Genomic DNA, 18806 nt, shown 5'->3' on the forward strand with positions numbered 1-18806 from the left:
ATTTATCATATTACTTGCCCCTGATGTCTGACGATGACAAGCCTATTTTACCTATCTATCTCCCAAATGTCTTTGTGATGACTCCTCACTGCAGTTACTTTTTGTGCATTTATGTCTCAGGGAAATTTCAATGGGGAGTGTCGCAACCTACCCTTCAGTGGGAGGGCGACGCGAGACTCACGGTTGCGTCTTCCAAGAAAGGAAAACGCGCGGAGTCGCCACCAACGTTTATTCGAGGAAAACATCGGCAAAACCAGAAAGGTGTGGTCTACGAACTTTAAGTGTGAATTGTTCGGGAGTTGTATTTACTCACGGGGAAGGTATTAGCACCCCACGTGTCCGTCACAAGGGACGGCAGCCTTTTAATCGAGTGTGCAAACATGACTTCGATTTTGTTTTATTTTCTCTTTTACGCTTTTTATGTCTTTTTATGCCTTTTGTATTTTTTATCTTTTTGTAGTCGACAAGGGTGTTTCCCTTGCTCCTACGTATTCCTCAATTGTGGTAAGGAAATATGACCTACGTAGTTCTTCGCGAATTAAACGTTGGTTAAGTTGTTTTTATCTTTTTTGCAAGATATATTGTGACCAAACAAAAAGTCGTTTAAGGAGTTGGACCATTTAAACGATCTTTTGAAAGGAGAGAAAACATTAAGGCATTGGACCATTAATGATCTCTTGGTTTTTTTGAAAGAAGTGACAAAGTTATGTATTTATTTTAGGCTTTCGAAAGTCCACGTTTAACCAATAAAAGCAAAGAGGACCATTTAAGGCGTTGGACCTTAAAATGGTTTTTAGGTGATTTTTATGGACAAAGCTTAATTTGTGAGTTGATTTTAGCCTTCGTTTCACTTTGGTTATTAGTCAATTCAATTAAGAAAAATCCCAAAGAAAAGCGTCCGATTGATTTTTTTGGATTATTTTATTCAAAGATATTTTTGATTATTTTATTATTATTTTGCCTTTTTTTTTGTTTTAAATGTGATTACGGCGTGAAAGATCGATTGAATTTTATTCTAACAGAGATTAAACGATATTACAACTCAAATGATCGGTGGAAATTCATTTTATTATTGATTAGGCGAGAAAACGGCTTAAATAAAATTGTTAAAGCACGTCAAAAGGGGTACGGAAAGCAAACGAAATAAAAATAAAAGCACGCGAAACAAGTGGGGACCACTAAGGGCACATAGAATGAATTGAAAGGTTCAATTTCGGGAACTTACCGGTTGAAGACCAAAGAACAACAAAGAACGAACGAAGAACGATGACGAACGACGGAAAATCTTCACGAAATCGCTCACGAAAACGTCTCGGAAGCGTTACGGAAGCACCTTGGCTTGGATTTTCTTCACAGAAACAATTTTCTTCGCTAATTTCAAGTGAATCGTAAATACCAGAAGGGCTGAACGAAATTACTCTGCCCTTTTTCCCCTATTTATAGGGGAAAAGAGGGAGGTGGTTGCCGCCCAGCTCGCCCAGGCGAGCTGGTGATGCAATCCTACCCCCCAAGGGCATTGGATAGAAGACTCCAAGAAGATTGGGCAAAAGATGCAAGAGAAGGCCCTAGGATTCTCATGAGCCTTAGGGTAGATTTCGGGCCCATGGGCTAAGTACGAGCCCACTTATCTTTGTAAATATTAGATTAAGGTTTCATTATTTTTGGGCCTTGTATTTAGGGCTCCATAATGTAGGTAGGGTACCCTAGAAATATAGGATTTTTCAGCCCTTGTATTTTAGGGCACCTAGACTAGTTTTGTATTAGGGGTATTTTTGTAATTTCACATGCAATAAGTGGATATTTGATGTGTGTGGTTGGAAATAAATTTAATTGAATTGGTAGAAGTCCAATCCAATTAAATTTTTCAAGGGGAGGTGAGCATTTGCTTACTACACCCCATTGCCACATCATATAGTCACACTTTGTGCATGTCCTTCATGCTTTTCATGCCTCATGACACCTAAGCACACTTAGTGGAGAATCTTGGATTAGTGGGCTGAACCATAACTAAAATTCACTAATCATAATTAGTGAAATTTTGGCTCCAAAGTTTGGCTCCACAAATTCAATTTCAAATTCAAGTGAAATTTGAATTTCCCTCCAATTTTGTGTGACACTTAGGCTATAAATAGAGGTCATGTGTGTGCATTTTTTTCAACTTTGATGATATGAATATTAAACTTCAGATTTCAAAGCTCATTTAGAGCACAAAATTTCGTGCTCTTCTCTCCCTCTCCCTTCATTCATCTCATTCTTCCTCCAAGCTCTTATCCATGGCCTCCTATGGTGGTGAGCTTCTTCTAGACTCATCTTCTCCTTGAAGTGGCGTCTCCTCTCTCTCTCCCTTTCTCCATTCCGCTGCCATTCATCTTCCAAGAAGCAAAGGAATCCATTGATGAAGAAGATCCTAGGCCTACAAGCTCCAATGGAGCTTGCATCATGTGGTATCAAGAGCATCTTCATCTAGGTGATGTTCTTTTGCTTCCTCTATCTTTTTGTTCGGTGAATTCTCTTTAATTCCTTGTTCTTCATCTTGTTCTCCATGTATATCCTCCATTGTCTTGTGGTTTGGTGCTGTTTAGAGTAGATTCAAAAAAATAAACCGATTAAATCTAAGATCTACACTTGTTCTTGCATTTCTATGGTTCAAATTTTGTAGATCTACTCTTGAGTCTTGTTTTTGTGTTGATTTTAGGTTCTATCATTTTTCATTCATAATATTCTTGTGCTGAACCTTAGATCTAAATGTTCTTCCAAAATATTGATTAAAAAAAAACACAAAAATCTAAGTGTAAATCACTTAATCCATGTTGTCTTAGAGTCATGTTTAGTCATAGTAATTGTCACATTATGTTCTAAGTTTGTGTTGAATTTTTATTTTGTTGATTGAATTCTAGTTACATTTGTTCATGTATTCTTGTCATTCTTAGCCTATCTTTTGAATTTTGAGTCTAATTCATGCATGTTATTTAGTTCATAACATGTTCTAAATCAATTCCTAGAAGTAGTCTTGTTGTTGAACTCTTTTTTGTTTTCTAAGATTCCTACATGATGCCTATGATGAAGTTGAGTTGTGGTGCTGAGTTGTGGCTGGATTTGTGAATCAAATAAGTCTTAAGCTCTCTTGAATTGTGTTATTCAAGATAATTGAGCATAAGCAAACACAAATTGTAACTATCCAAGCCTTAAGCAACATAAACACTACTCTTGATTTCTAGGTTGAAATCGCTGGTGCTGGCAGCTTGAACATACGAACTTGTATAAATTACTGGGAATTTATCACTACGTTTATTGAGCTGAAATTTTTACTAAATTTTCTAGACATCTGGACCAAAATTATAAAAAAAGAACCAAGCGATTTGGATTAAAGGAAAAAATAATAAAAATATCACAAGTTGGCAGAAAAATCAATGTCGAGGAAAAAAAAAGTGAAAGGAAAGTGTGCTTGTTGTTTTGGCTCAAAATTTGTTCTATAATTGGTGCCTATTTTATACCAATCCTAGTTCTGAAATTTCAATTGAAAATTATTGTGAAAACAAGTGCCAAAACTAGAGGTTTCTTGAGTCTTTTTTTTTAGAGTTTTTCTACTCTACTCTAGAGTCATTCTAGGTTTCTCTTTGAGTCCTAGCTTGCTTTTTTGTGCTTTTCATTGCTTTAATTGTTGAATAATCCTTGGAAAATTGTCTTGTTAAAACTCTATTGGTTTAGCTTTCATTTCATTTTATTTTTGGTCTTTGGTTATTGCTTGTCTCTTTGTTTCCTTGGTTGTGAGTTGCCATATAGAGAATTGGAAAGGAGGATTGGTGCCATATCTTGAAGAATTTGAGTCAAGAAGAAAGGGGCCAACCACCTTAAGAGCTATTGGACTAAGAAGCACTCCAAATTGAGTGAAACACTAAAGAGAGAATAGCCACCACAATTGAGGACCTTTTTTTTTCTTTGTAATTTTGTAATTGGCAATTTGCTTTGCTTTCAAATTTTGTAACAAAAAGGCCTTTCATTGGAAGTAAGTTGGGAGCCTCCGCTAGGTCACCCTACTTCCATTTGTGTGTAATAATTTTAGGCAATTTTCCCTTAGGATAGTGAGTGTTTTGTTGGGAACCTTAAATGAGGTCATCCAAACACTCTTAGGATCTGCCTAGTTTGCATTTCTTGCACTTTAATTTCTTGCTTGCTTTCATAGCTTATTTCTTTTACCCTCCATTGTCAAACCACCTAGATAGCTTGCCTTTTACCAATTAGTTTTTACCTTATCTTTCACACCTCTTTTAGTGTTTATTTTGGCTAGTTTCAACCATAATTTCTTTTACCTTTTGTTTTCAAACCCCCAACAAGAAAGAACCATAACTTAGGAACCAACATGAGTCTTCATTCTTCATCTAGTGTTAATGGTGAGGGTTCTACTCCTAAGGACCCCTTGTATAAGATATTAGATGAGCTGAGATCCCTTCAGTTGTGGAAAGAAAAACAAGAGAGAAAAGAAAAAGGTAAAAAAAGAGTGGAAGAAATAAGTCAAGATGAAAGAGAGAAAATAAGAGAGGAAGAAAGAAGAAAAATAATGAAAGAAATGAAAAGAGAAAAACATGCCTCCTATAGTAGTCATGACTCTTGCAAGAGTTTAAGTGAAGAACTTAGCGACTATTATAGAGGGCGTCATAGTTCACATACTAAACATCACTCCCAAAGAAGAGAAAAGGATAGAAGGCCTCAAGAGGTTAACATTAGCCTCCCATATTTCCACGGAAAAGATAATGTTGAGGCCTACTTAGATTGGGAAATGAAGGTTGAACAACTCTTTGCTTGCCATCATATTAGCGAAGAGAGAAAAGTTCCATTGGCTACCCTTAGCTTTCAAGGGTATGCCCTCTATTGGTGGACTTCCCTTGTTAAAGAACGAAGGATTCATGGGGATCCTCCAGTAGAGTATTGGAATGATCTTAAGAGTGCCCTTAGGAAGAGGCACATTCCCTCCTACTATGAAAGGGAGCTTATGGACAAGCTCCAAAGGCTTAGACAAGGGAGTATGAGTGTTGAAGAATATAGACAACAAATGGAACTACTCCTTTTAAGAGCTGGACTTAGGGAGGAGGAAAGAACAAGCATAGCTAGGTTCCTTAGTGGGCTTAATATGGAAGTGAGGGACAAGGTTGAACTCCTTTCATATAGGGACCTAGATGAGTTAGTCCAACTTTGTATAAGAGTGGAGCAACAACTTAAAAGAAAGCCTACTTCAAAATCTTATGGCTCTTACTCTTATCCAAGGAAGGACCAAGCCCATGGAATTTTAGGGGCTGCACCTTCAAAACCCAAGGAAGATAAGGGTAAGACCATAGAGAAATACACCCCTAAGACTAGTTCCCAAGAAAGGACTAGCAACATTAAATGCTTCAAATGTCTTGGGAGAGGTCACATTGCCTCTCAATGCCCCACAAAGAAAACCATGATCATGAGGGGTCAAGACATTTATAGTAGTCAAGAGGAGACTACTTCTTGCCCTTCCTCTAGTGGAAGTGAAGATGAAGTAAGGGGTAAAGAGTCTAGTGAGGAAGTCTACCCCCATGAAGAAGGTGACCTCTTAATGGTTAGAAGGCTCCTTGGAGGTCAATCTTGTGATCTATCTCAATCCCAAAGAGAGAACATCTTTCATACAAGATGCAAAATTTTAGATAAAACTTGTTCTCTCATTGTGGATAGTGGATCTTGTTGCAATTGTTGTAGCACAAGATTAGTTTCCAAGTTGAACCTCACTATCATTCCCCACCCAAAACCTTATAAACTTCAATGGCTCAATGAGCAAGGGGAAATGATAGTTAACCAACAAGTGAAGGTACCTTTCTCCATTGGGACATATAAGGATGAAGTTAATTGTGATATAGTTCCCATGGAGGCAGGACATATTCTTTTAGGAAGGCCATGGCAATTTGATAGGAAGATAATTTACAATGGCCTAACTAATGAAATTACCCTCACCCATCTTGGCACTAAATTTGTGTTGCATCCTCAAACACCTTCACAGGTGGCCAAAGATCAACTAACTATGAAAGATAAGAGGGATGAGGAAGAAAAACGAGAAAAACAAAAGAAAAAGAAGGATAGTAAGGCCTTGTGTTCAAAGGCCAAGGGGAAGGAAAAGGAGGAAAAGGATTCCTCCAAGAAGATTGTTAACAAGGAAAATCATTTTGCAACAAAATGTGATATTAAAATAGCACTCATTCTTAAACAATCTTTCTACCTTCTCCTATCAAGGGAAACATCCCTTAGCACCGCCATACCTCTTGAGCTTGAGGTTATTCCTCAAGTAAAGGAGTTGTTGGATGAGGGTTTGGTTCGCAAGAGCTTAAATCCTCGTGCTTTGTTGGTGCCTAAAATAGGTATTATTAGGCACCAAATCCCTATGATAGGTGGTATGATGAATATGTTGAGTGGTGCAACACTCTTTTGTAAAATCACTCATGCACCCAACATATTCATGGTTTGTGTACATAGGGACTCATTAGGTAGGTTTGTTCTTATTTTTTGTTTCAATGCAAACCTAGGTGCTCATGTGGGACACCTTAGGTTTGTCGTAATTTTTTGTAGGAATAATCAACATGAAAATAAAGAAAAAGGTATGTTTTATTCCATTACTTTCCTTAAATTATTAAATAGTGATCAAGGGCTTCCCATGGACCCTAAGAGAATAAAGGTCATTCTTGAGTGGCCTACTCCACCAAGTATAAGGGAAATTTGGGGCTTCAATATCTTAGCAAACTTTTACAAAAGGTTTGTCCCATATTTTTCTATACTTGTAGCACCACTCATTGAGTGGGTGAGGAACTATATTCTCTCACGGGAAGATGGCCAGGAAAGGGGTTTTCAGTTCTTACCATACTCTAACATATCCAACATCACTAATACATATGTTTTTATTCTTTTTACAGGTGTTGAGGAAAGAATCCATGAGTTTCAAGAACCCTTGGATTTGAGGTCAAATCCTTTTCAAGGGGGAGGGAATGATGCAATCCTACCCCCCAAGGGCATTGGATAGAAGACTCCAAGAAGATTGGGCAAAAGATGCAAGAGAAGGCCCTAGGATTCTCATGAGCCTTAGGGTAGATTTCGGGCCCATGGGCTAAGTACGAGCCCACTTATCTTTGTAAATATTAGATTAAGGTTTCATTATTTTTGGGCCTTGTATTTAGGGCTCCATAATGTAGGTAGGGTACCCTAGAAATATAGGATTTTTCAGCCCTTGTATTTTAGGGCACCTAGACTAGTTTTGTATTAGGGGTAGTTTTGTAATTTCACATGCAATAAGTGGATATTTGATGTGTGTGGTTGGAAATAAATTTAATTGAATTGGTAGAAGTCCAATCCAATTAAATTTTTCAAGGGGAGGTGAGCATTTGCTTACTACACCCCATTGCCAAATCATATAGTCACACTTTGTGCATGTCCTTCATGCTTTTCATGCCTCATGACACCTACGCACACTTAGTGGAGAATCTTGGAATTGATCTTGGATTAGTGGGCTGAACCATAACTAAAATTCACTAATCATAATTAGTGAAATTTTGGCTCCAAAGTTTGGCTCCACAAATTCAATTTCAAATTCAAGTGAAATTTGAATTTCCCTCCAATTTTGTGTGACACTTAGGCTATAAATAGAGGTCATGTGTGTGCATTTTTTTCAACTTTGATGATTTGAATATTAAACTTCAGATTTCAAAGCTCATTTAGAGCACAAAATTTCGTGCTCTTCTCTCCCTCTCCCTTCATTCATCTCATTCTTCCTCCAAGCTCTTATCCATGGCCTCCTATGGTGGTGAGCTTCTTCTAGACTCATCTTTTCCTTGATGTGGCGTCTCCTCTCTCTCTCCCTTTCTCCATTCCGCTGCCATTCATCTTCCAAGAAGCAAAGGAATCCATTGATGAAGAAGATCCTAGGCCTACAAGCTCTAATGGAGCTTGCATCAGCTGGGTTGCTTCCACCAGAAGGCAACACCTTCTGTTGGAACACCCTGGAAGGCCCAAGTGGGCTTGGTTGCTATTTGCACACCCCTTTTTACTAAATACACCCCCCTTTTGCTTTTTTTATTGGTGATTCTTTTTCCGTAACGTTACGGAACTTTATGGATTACGTAACGATACTTGTTTTCTTTCCGTAATGTCACAAAACTTTACTGATTACGCAACAATCCCCTCTTCGACTTTTGGAATGTTGCGGAACTTTACGGATTGCCTAACAATGCTTCCTTTCGACTACCGACATGTTGCAGAACTTCATGGATTACCTAACGATGGGTGTTAAGTACCTCGAAGTGGTTAAGCGAAGGTTACATGCCACCAAACAAATGGTCCCCAGACGAAATTAGGGTATGACATGGAGTTTAATTAGAAAGCACACTGGATTGTCAAGTATTTTAAATTAAAATGGATGAATCTGAGTATCGAACACAGGGAACTAATGTTTGCCTGAATTAAGTTTAGAATCGAAGCATTGTTGAGAGAACATGTATGGGTGATCATTTCAAACAACATTTAAACTAAACTTGTATGCTAAAAAATATAAAATGCAAGGTAAATAAAATGACAGCAGTAGGTAGATATGTTGGGCCTTTCTAACAAACAAGCTGATGCATAGAAATATATTTCTCTAATCAATCATGCTCTTGTGTTCTATGTTGTAGCCTAAATTACTAAACCCTTGATCCCTCGTCAGGCTGAATATCCAAGCTTCATCTGCAGATCCCTCATTTAAGACTCCACCCAATTTAGACATCCCTCTTAGCTTTAGACTAACTTAAAATGAGTTTCATCCATAGATCCCTCATGTAAGACTAGACTCAGCTCAAGTAGCTTACAAAAGTGTAGCCTAATTTAGCCTAAGCTACGTCCGCAGATCCCTCATGTAAGACTAGGCCTAAACTAAACAGCATTATTGTAACAACATAATTTGAACCAAAACTTAACCCGCAGATCCCTCATGTAAGATTAAGTTTTGATCCTGCTTCAATCAAGTTCTAAGGTAACAGTACATTTCCTAATGCTAAAGCCACCTAACTGTGCACACAAATGGGTGATCAGACCAAAAGCATACAAACATTAAGCATTGAAGGAAGCATTGAACACAGAAAACATAATTAATTAGATATTAGGTATTTACATAAGCTGTTCATTAAAAATCCCCAACTAGGGTGTTTAGCCTGCCATTACAAAGAAACCTTAACAATAAATGACATTAAAAGCAGAGAGTGATAGTTCCTTACACAAGAAGGGGGATTCCTCTCCTCTTCTCATCATCTCACACTCACTCTCTACTCAATAATCTCTCAAATGACAAAACCTAGGCTTCAATGCACAAGCTGCTCCCTTTTTCTGCTTCTAGGGCTCTTTTCCCCAAATAGGCCTATGGCTGCTCTAGAATTTTGTGCCCTGGTCGTTCTGTAGAAGTTGTCAAAAAAGGTGTTGTAAAAGATGTAAAAGCTGTAAAAAATGATGTACCCTAATTTTGCACAAGACAGGCTTTAAATAGGCTCTAAAATCGCGACGCTGCGCTTAGCGCCACCCTCATGCTTAGCACGAGTAAGTGAAATTAGGCTTAGCGCCAGTCTCGAGCTTAGCCTGGCTGAAGGCACCTGCTGCGCTTAGCACACTAATCTCGTGCTTAGCGGCGCGGCTTTGATGCTGATGCTCTTCCAGATTCTCTTTTGCGCTAAGCACGTTGAAGCTGCACTTAGTAGTGGATATGCGCTTAGCCCAACTGCTACATTTTGCAATTCAAAACTTAATCTCTTTTTCACCTGAAAATACACAGATTTCAACATTAAATCCAAAGGAAATGTTCTAGAGACAACATTAACCATTAAATAAGATTTATTTACAAAAATCACTACAAAATAACCATAAATTGGGGAACTATACAAGCTTTGGAAAATGATTTCTATACAAAAGTTAGTCATATGAAGCGACTAACACTTTGCAAAGATTTAATAGATAAAATGCATGAAGTTCTAATTCTAGATGCTTGCTTTGATGCATGGGCATAATGCTATCATTCTATGTCTAGCAATGATTTTATTAAGATACCCTTCCTTTTTGTTCTACTAGAAACTACCCTCTGTCAAGCGACTAATTCCTAAAAATGATGCATGCAAAACTTTCCTTGTATTCTTATTAAGGATTACCATTTGTCGAGCACTTGACCCCTAAAATAATGCACGGATGAATGATGCATGAAATTAAAAGTAAGAAAGGATAATAGGAAAGAAAACACTTGTTGCATTGATAAATACAAGGTGTACAATACATCTTTTGGCTTTTTAGGCATGTCAGGCCCTACCTCTCATTGCCATAAGGGGCCTTACACTTGAAAAGGGGTTTAGAAACTAATGGAGGAGAAGGGAAGGAAAAAGGGAATAGAAAATGATAAGAGAGAAGAAAGAATACCCTAAGGGAGAGTTCTCAGGATTTGGAAGTGTATTAGAGTGCTCTGAGACTCGGTGTATCTTTTCTCCTTGGCTTGACTCTCTTTTTATAGTTGCTATAGTAGACTTGGGCCTGCGTGCTTGTATTTGTGCTTAGCGCATGTTGCTCACTTAACACGAGTGTCTCTATTCATGCTTAGCGCGCCTCTTCCTCGCTTAGTGCCAATGCTTATTTTTGCGCTGAGCGTGTCTTGGGCTGGGCCTTTTTTTCAACTTTTTTGCTAGTTTCTTCAACTTTAAGGATTTTAACCCCTCCTTTTCATATCTTCAAGCCATGAATAGGAAAAATATCAATTCTTAACAATTAAGCACGAATAATTGCTAAAAAATAATTTTTAAAGATATTTTCACTCTATTTTCATTATCAAAACAACTCATATTTAGAAGTTATCAAAATCCCTCAAATGAAAAGCTTTGATTGTCCTCAAGCAAAAATAAAAATAAGGCACGCTCCGAATGCTCCAACACTATCAATAGCTGCAATTTTTCCAATTCCCTTAGTTGGACCTTCTTGCATTTGCCATGATCTTGTAATGGAAGCATAAACAAACATTGAGATAGAATTAGTTTGTAGCAGAAATCAATCAGGTCGGCTTACCTCACTTTTTCCTCACAAGGCTTTAGTGTTTCTCTTTGTACACAAGTGTCTTGTGATGCAATCCTATCCCCCAATGGCATTGAATAGAAGACTCCTAAAAGATTGGGCCAGAGATGTAAGAGAAGGCCCTAGGGTTCTCATGAGTCTTAGGGTAGATTTTGGGCCCACAGGTTAAGTATGAGCCCACTTATCTTTGTACATATTACATTAAGGTTTCATTATTTTTAGGCCTTGTATTTAGGGATCGATAATGTAGGTAGGGTGATGCAATCCTACCCCCCAAGGGCATTGGATAGAAGACTCCAAGAAGATTGGGCCAGAGATGCAAGAGAAGGCCCTAGGGTTCTCATGAGCCTTAGGGTAGAATTCGGGCCTATAGGCTAATTATGAGCCCAATTATCTTTGTACATATTAGATTAAGGTTTCATTATTTTTGGGCCTTATATTTAGGGCTCCATAATGTAGGTAGGGTACCCTAGAAATGTAGGATTTTTCAGCCCTTGCATTTTAGAGCACCTAGACTAGTTTTTGTATTAGAGGTAGTTTTGTAATTTCACATGCATTAAGTGAATATTTGATGTGTGTTGGAAAATAAATGTAATTAAATTGGGAGAAGACCAATCCAATTAAATTTTAGAGGGGGAGGTGAGCATTTGCTTGCTACACCCCATTGTCACATCATATAGTCACACTTTGTGCATGTCCTTCATGCTTTACATGCCTCATGACACCTAAGCACACTTAGTGGAAAATCTTTGACTTGATCTTGGATTAGTGGGCTGAACCATAGATAAAATTCACTAGTCATAATTAGTGAAGTTTTGGCTCCAAAATTAGGCTCCACAAATTCAATTTCAAATTCAAGTCAAATTTGAATAGAAATTCAAATTTCCCTCCAATTTTGTGTTACACTTAGGCTATAAATAGAGGTCATGAGTGTGCATTTTTTAAAATTTGATCATTTGAGAATTACACTTCAAAGTTCAAACCTCATTTGAGGCACAAAATTTCATGCTCCTTCTGTCTTTCTCCCTCCCCTCATCTTCTCCTCCTTCAAGCTCTTATCCATGGTTTCCTATGGTGGTGAGCTTCTTCTTGACTCATCTTCTCCTTGTAGTGGTGTCTCCAATCATCTTTCTTCCTTCTTCATTCCTCTGCCATTAAACTTCAAGAAGAAAAGGACTTCATTGATGAAGAAGATCCAAGGCATACATGCTCCAAATGGAGCTACATCATCTTGGATGAGTGTTTAAAATTTCTATGACCTGCAATTAATGTTCCCAATTTTGCACTTCATCTTAGTTAAAGTTATCTTGCTTACACTTCGTGGATCACTAAGGTCTTTTATTGGCTTGTAATGTGGCCTGGCTAATCAAGGAAATTATGGTTTTTCTGGGATTTAAAAAATTAGGGTTATAGGAGAGCATTTATCCTAGAAAAACTTGTACTTATCCAACCTAGGCTTATTTTTTTTTTTAGCCTCAATTTATTATTCTAACAGAACTTATGGCACCTATTTATTTTTTGCCCTCATTCATTTTTTTTTTTGGAAAGAAATATTTGGGATTACTAAAACCCTTATGCTCTCTTAACCCAAAACAAGGTAAGAGATATTTGAGAAAATAGGCTTAGGGGTTTTTAGAAAAACACAATTATTGTTTTTGGCTCAAATAAGGTGCAAGGGATAAATTATTATCAAAGGTTAGCTTTTTGGCTAAGTGGCTGAATAATAAAAAGAAATAGGGCCTTGATCATTTCCACCTCATGTAATTAATCTAACAGTATAAGAATATGCAAAATCAAGAAATTAAAAATAGACGTTCTCTCACAAGTAAGTTTCTCACAACTCACCGGGACAAGACAAAGTTGTTGGCTTACTGTACCATGATTTCTTTCAGGCAGGCTAACCTTTTCTCTCTTTCTTGTGATTCATACTCCACTACTTGAACTGACGCTTGCCTTCATGGAACCAACATTTTAACAAATTTGGTATGCAGCATTTCAAGTGTTTAATTCCTTTCCAAAAAAATCTTAGCAGCAATGACTTCATAACATCATGCAATTATTTGAGAAAAAACAAATAAAATAAAACAAAAGATATAATAACTGAATTTAAATAACATTTATTTACAGACCAAGTTCTTAAAATAAAACATAAAATTAAAATCTTGCTTCTTCAACCCAGGTCTGGCCATGGACCCCAATCAACCGCCAAATCTGCAATGATGTTGTCCCCAGCGCCGATTTCAGTGGTATTTTTTACCTTAGAGGGCTCACCTCCCCATTAGTAGAGAGCTGGACTCCTGGCCAAGCAATTTGCTGAATGAATGCCTCTGGGGTCATCAGTGGTGTATTCATCCCCCAATCATTTTTTTACAATAAATAAAAAAATAAAGATTAACAAAAATGTTGGGTTGCCTTCCAGTAAGCGCTTAATTGTTGTCTTTAGCTAGACGTTTTCCTTCCTTTTATGGATGGTTCAAGTAGACAACACTTGTTAACCTTTTTAACTGGCCTCCATTATAAACTGTTATGCACTATCCATTGACGATCCATCTTTTCTTAGGGGTGCCCGCTGTAAGGTCCACCAATTCCATAACTCCATGGGGTCGTACTTCTTTGATCACAAATGGCCTTGACCACTTTGACTTTAGTTTTCCTAGAAATAACCTGAGTCTGGAGTTGAAGAGCAAGACTTGTTGGCCTAGCTAGAAGTTCTGCCTCTATAGCTTTTTATCATGATACGCCTTTATCTCTTGCTTATAAATCTTGGATGATTCATAGGCGTTCATCCTCATTTCTTCTAACTTCAGCAAGTGTAACTTCCTCTTCTCTCTAGATGCAACTTCATCAAAGTTAAGTAATTTGAGGGCCAGTAGGCTTTGTGCTCCAACTCCAACAGTTGGTGGCATACTTTCCTATAGACCAGTTGAAATGGTGACAGGCTTATGAGAGTCTTGAATGTAGTCCTGTAAGCCCAGAGAGCATCATCCAGCTTCATAGCCCAATCCTTTCTTGATGATGTGACAGTCTTCTTAAGGATTCACTTTAGCTCTTTATTTAAAACTTCTGCTTGGCCATTTGTCTGGGGATGATAAGGTGTGGCCACCTTATGTCTGACATTGTAATACTCCAAAACCTTCTTCAGTTGTGCATTGCAAAAGTATGTTCCCCCATCACTGATTAGGGCTCATGGTACTCCAAAACAGGAAAATATGTTTTTCTTTAAGAATTTTATCACTACCCTGGCATCATTCTTGGGAGTGGCTATGGCTTCCACCCACTTAGACACGTAATCAATAGCTACCAGGATATAGATATTCCCGTATGAAGATGGGAGAGGCCCCACAAAGTCAATCCCCCAGTAGTCAAAGATTTCTACCTCCATTATGTTTGGTAGAGGCATCTCATTCCTTCTGGAAATCCTTTCTATTCTCTGGCATTTGTCACATCGACGCAAATAATCATGAGTGTCTTTAAATATTGATGGCCAAAAGAAACCTGCTTTTAGCACCTTTGTTGTTGTTCTATCTCCAATGTGGTGACTGCCATATGGTGAACTATGGCAGTGCCAAAGGATGCTCTATGCTTCCTCCATAATAACACACCTTCTCAATAGATTGTCTGCTCCTAGCCTGAACAGATGTGGATCACCCACTCATAGAAACGGGTATCATGTGAAAATTTCTTCCGTTGACTCCAGTTGAGCTCTTCGGGGATGATTCCTGTGGCTTTATAGTTGGCCACATCAACAAACCAAGGTCTTGTGGTAACTTGTAAGAGGAATTCATCTGGAAATTCTCCCCTTGCCTCTAGTTCTTCTTTAGTTACTTCTTCATTCTTCAACCGGGGGAGGTGGTTAGCCACCACGTTCTTGGATCCCTTCTTGTCCTTGATGACTATATCAAACTCTGGTATGAACAAGACCTATCTAATCAATCTTGGTTTGGAATCTACTTTTGTATGAAGGTGCTTGATGGCGGCATGACCAGTGAAAATCACTACCTTTGACCTCACCAAGTATGGCCTGAATTTTTCTATGGCAAAGACAATAGCTAGCATCTCCTTTTCCGTAGTTGCATAATTCATTTGTGCTTCATTGAGAACTTTGCTAACATAGTAAATGACGTGAAATGTCTTGTCTTGCCTTTGTCCTAGGACTATGCCCACTGCATAATCACTAGCATCGCACATTAATTGAAATTCTTTACTTCAGCCAGATGCGATCATTACTGGGGTGATCGTGAGCTTGTCTTTCGGGTCTGGAAGGCTACTGAACACTCTTCATCAAATTTGAAAACAACATATTTGTTCAACAGATTACTCAATGGTTTAGCAATTTTGGAGAAATATTTGATAAATCTCCTATAAAACACTGCATGTCCTAGGAAGCTCTTGATGCTTTTAACTTTTGATGGTGGTGGCAACTTCTCAATGACATCAATTTTGGCCTGGCCTACCACAATCCCTCGGGCCAAAATTTTGTGGCCCTAGACTATGCCTTCTCGAACCATGAAGTGGCACTTCTCCTAGTTCAGAACTAGGTTTGTTTGCACGCATCTCTGTAGCAACATCTCCAAGTTCTTCAAGCAGTATTCAAAAGAGGGCTCAAATATCGAGAAGTCATCCATGAATACCTCGATACTTTTCTCCATCATATCTGCAAAAATGGTTAACATGCACCTTTGAAATGTGGCAGGTGCATTACATAACCCAAATGGCATTCGTCTATAAGCAAAGACGCCAAAAGGGCATGAGAAGGCCGTATTCTCCTGATCTTGGGGTCCACTGCAATATGATTGTATCTAGAGTATCCATCCAAGAAGCAATAATAAGCCTGTCCTGCAAGCCTCTCCAAAATCTAATCCATGAAGGGCAAAGGAAAATGGTTTTTCCTTGTGGCTTCGTTGAGCTTGCAATAATCTATTCACATTCTCTAGCCAGTGACAATCCTTGTTGGAATTAGGTCATTCTTTTCATTATGAATGATTGTCATGCCCCCTTTCTTTGGTACCACTTGGATTGGGCTTACCCAAGCACTGTCAGAAATGGGGTAGATAAGCCCAGGCTCTAGAAGCTTGAGTACCTCTTTTCGCACCTCTAACTTCATTGATGGGTTGAGCCTTCTCTGGGGCTGTCTGACTGGTTTGTAATCATCCTCCATCATTATCTTGCGCATATAGTATGATGTAGCTCCATGGAGCTTGTAGGCCTTGGATCTTCTTCATCAATAGATTGCTTGGCTTCTTGAATTTTAATGGCAGCGGACTGAAGAAAAAGAAGAGTTGAGAGGAGATGCCACTTCAAGGAGAAGATGAGTCAAGAAGAAGCTCACCACCATAGGAAGACATGGATAAGAGCTTGGAGGTAGGAGAAGAAGAATGGAGGGAGAAGGAGAGAGGGAGCACGAAATTTAGTGCCTCTAAAGAAGTCTGAACTTCGAAGTTTAATTCTCAAATGATCAAAGTTGAAAAAAACGCACAGACAAGGCCTCTATTTATAGCCTACGTGTCACACAAAATTGGAGGGAAATTTGAATTTCTATTTAAATTTCACTTGAATTTGAAATGGAATTTGTGGAGCCAAAATTTCACTAATTATGATTAGTGAATTTTAGCTATGGTTCAGCCCACTAATTCAAGATCAAGTCCAAGATTCTCCACTAAGTATGCTTAGGTGACATGAGGCATGTAAAGCATGAAGAACATGCACAAAGTGTGACTATATGATGTGGCAATGGAGTGTAGCAAGCAAATGCTCGCCTCCCCCTCTAAAATTTAATTGGATTGGGCTTATCCCAGTTCAATTAAATTTATTTTCCAACACACACATCAAATATTCACTTAATGCATGTGAAATTACAAAACTATCCCTAATACAGAAACTAGTCTAGATGCCCTCAAATACAAGGGCTGAAAAATCCTACATTTCTAGGGTACCTTACCTACATTACGGAGCCCTAAATACAAGGCCCAAAAATAATAAAACCTTAATCTAATATGTACAAAGATAAGTGGGCTCATACTTAGCCCATGGGCCCGAAATCTGCCCTAAGGCTCATGAGAACCCTAGGGCCTTCTCTTGCATCTCTGGCCCAATCTACTTGGAGTCTTCTATCCAATGCCCTTGCGGGGTAGGATTGCATCACAGTAGGCAGTGCTGATTCCTTTGCGATCTGATATGTTCCATACTATTGCTTCCCTGTGTCTCTTGATGACCTCTACCAACCTATTTTCTTCTTCTGTTGTGAGCTCACTGCTGATCACCATAGGCTTGGTCTCGTTCTCCTCCAAGAACACATACTTCAGGTGATTGGGTAGGATATTCAACTCCTCCTTGGTCTTCTTGGATGGACTCCTGCTTTTCAATTGTTCAAAACTAGTCCCCCCTGTAGGACTATTTTCTTCACTATCTAAGTCTTCCAAGCAAGCCCTTAGATCCTTCTCCTCTTCACTAGTTAGACAATCTAGAACATTGATCAAAACTTTCTCCAGTGAAGTTTGTGTATTTTAAAGAGCACTAACGTCTTCTTTATCAACCTCTTCTACCTTGAAGCACCTCCTATCTTCCTTTGGGTATTTGATTGCTTCAAAAAGTTTGAAGGTTACATTTTGGTCCTCACACTCATTTCCAAATTCCTATTCCCCATATCTACCACACAGTTGGCAGTCAGCATGAAGGGTATGCCTAGGATAAGAGGAATCTTTGTATCTTCTATGTTAATGATGACAAAATCCACAAGGAAAGTAAAGTGGCGGACTTTGACGAGTACATCTTCTACTACCCCATACGGTCTTGTGATTGATTGGTCTGTGAGCTGGAGCGTCATCTTGGTGGGGTCTATCTTCAGATTTCCAATTCTTCTACCCATTGACAAGGGCATCAAGTTGATGCTTTCCCCTAGATCAATGAAAGCCTTCCCTACTGACTCATTCCCTATGGTGCAAGAGATAGTTACACTCCCAAGGTCTTTGAATTTCTTGGGCAGTTTCCTTTGTATCATCGTACTACAGTTGCCTCCCACCATAATGCTCTAATTGTCAATGTACTTCCCCTTCTTGGTGAGGATGTCCTTCATGAATTTGGAGTAGAGCGGCATCTACTGCAAGGCTTCCCCAAATAGCATGGTTATCTCCAGCCCCTTGAATATCTCCAAGAAACACTTGAAGTAGCGCTCCCTATTCTTCTTTGACAGTACTAAAGGATATGGGGGCTCCTTCTCCCCTTCTTTGTCTGCCCTTCCTTCCTCTGACTAGTCTCCTTCAACTTTCTTTTCTTCTCCTTGCGCTCTCCTCTGGCTTCTAGTCATCACCGCCCTGCATTCCTCTTTCAGGTTCTTCTCTATGTTGGCTCCAATGCTGTTGATGGGTCTTTCAGCCATTTGTTTGGCTAATTGTCCCATTTGTATCTCTAGGTTCTTGATGGAGGACTCTGTGCTCCTATAGTTGGACATGGATATCTACATGAACTAATTTAGCGTCTCCTCAAGCTTGCTAGTCTTCTCATAAAGATCAATCCCTTGGTTAGAATTCTGGGCCGGTTGACTTCTTTGCTCCTTGTTGAACTGGTTCCCTGGATGATTCCTCCAACTTGAGCCTTGTGTCAAATTCATCCCTTGGTTGAATCGCGGTGGTCCTCCTTGGTTGTAGCCTTGGAATCCATGGTGATTCTGAACTCCCATGTAGTTCACTTCCCTGGAAGAATCTTCTTGGGCTATGCATTTCCCTGGCTCGTGTGCTCCA

At 38.8% G+C, this 18806-nt stretch overlaps 2 protein-coding genes across 2 annotated transcripts; both read right to left on the reverse strand.

Moving 5' to 3' along the window:
* Positions 1-14694: 14694 nt before the first annotated feature.
* On the reverse strand, positions 14695-16228 carry LOC102663442 (uncharacterized). Its single transcript, XM_006573998.1, has 4 exons — positions 16097-16228; positions 15748-15925; positions 15576-15647; positions 14695-14975 (listed from the first exon to the last, which is right to left on the reverse strand). The coding sequence occupies exons 1-4, from the start codon at positions 16226-16228 to the stop codon at positions 14695-14697; spliced, it is 663 nt and encodes a 220-aa protein (XP_006574061.1).
* Positions 16229-17668: 1440 nt separating this feature from the next.
* On the reverse strand, positions 17669-18067 carry LOC102663574 (uncharacterized). The gene has a single exon (XM_006573999.1). The coding sequence runs from the start codon at positions 18065-18067 to the stop codon at positions 17669-17671; it is 399 nt and encodes a 132-aa protein (XP_006574062.1).
* Between the last annotated feature and the right edge of the window lie 739 nt (positions 18068-18806).

Source organism: Glycine max, chromosome 1 (genome assembly GCF_000004515.6).
Source record: "Glycine max cultivar Williams 82 chromosome 1, Glycine_max_v4.0, whole genome shotgun sequence".
In the NCBI taxonomy this organism is placed as follows: domain Eukaryota; kingdom Viridiplantae; phylum Streptophyta; class Magnoliopsida; order Fabales; family Fabaceae; genus Glycine; species Glycine max.

Excerpts from the sequence above, each read along its gene's own strand:
- LOC102663574 (XM_006573999.1), bottom strand. The coding sequence starts at position 18,067 with ATGATACAAAGGAAACTGCCCAAGAAATTCAAAGACCTTGGGAGTGTA.
- LOC102663442 (XM_006573998.1), bottom strand. The coding sequence starts at position 16,228 with ATGGAGGATGATTACAAACCAGTCAGACAGCCCCAGAGAAGGCTCAAC. Across the intron at positions 15,648-15,747 it reads GCACCTGCCACATTTCAAAG|AACTTGGAGATGTTGCTACA; the intron begins GTGCATGTTAAC and ends TACTGCTTGAAG. Across the intron at positions 14,976-15,575 it reads AGGAGAAGTGCCACTTCATG|AGTTTGATATAGTCATCAAG; the intron begins GTTCGAGAAGGC and ends TGTTCATACCAG.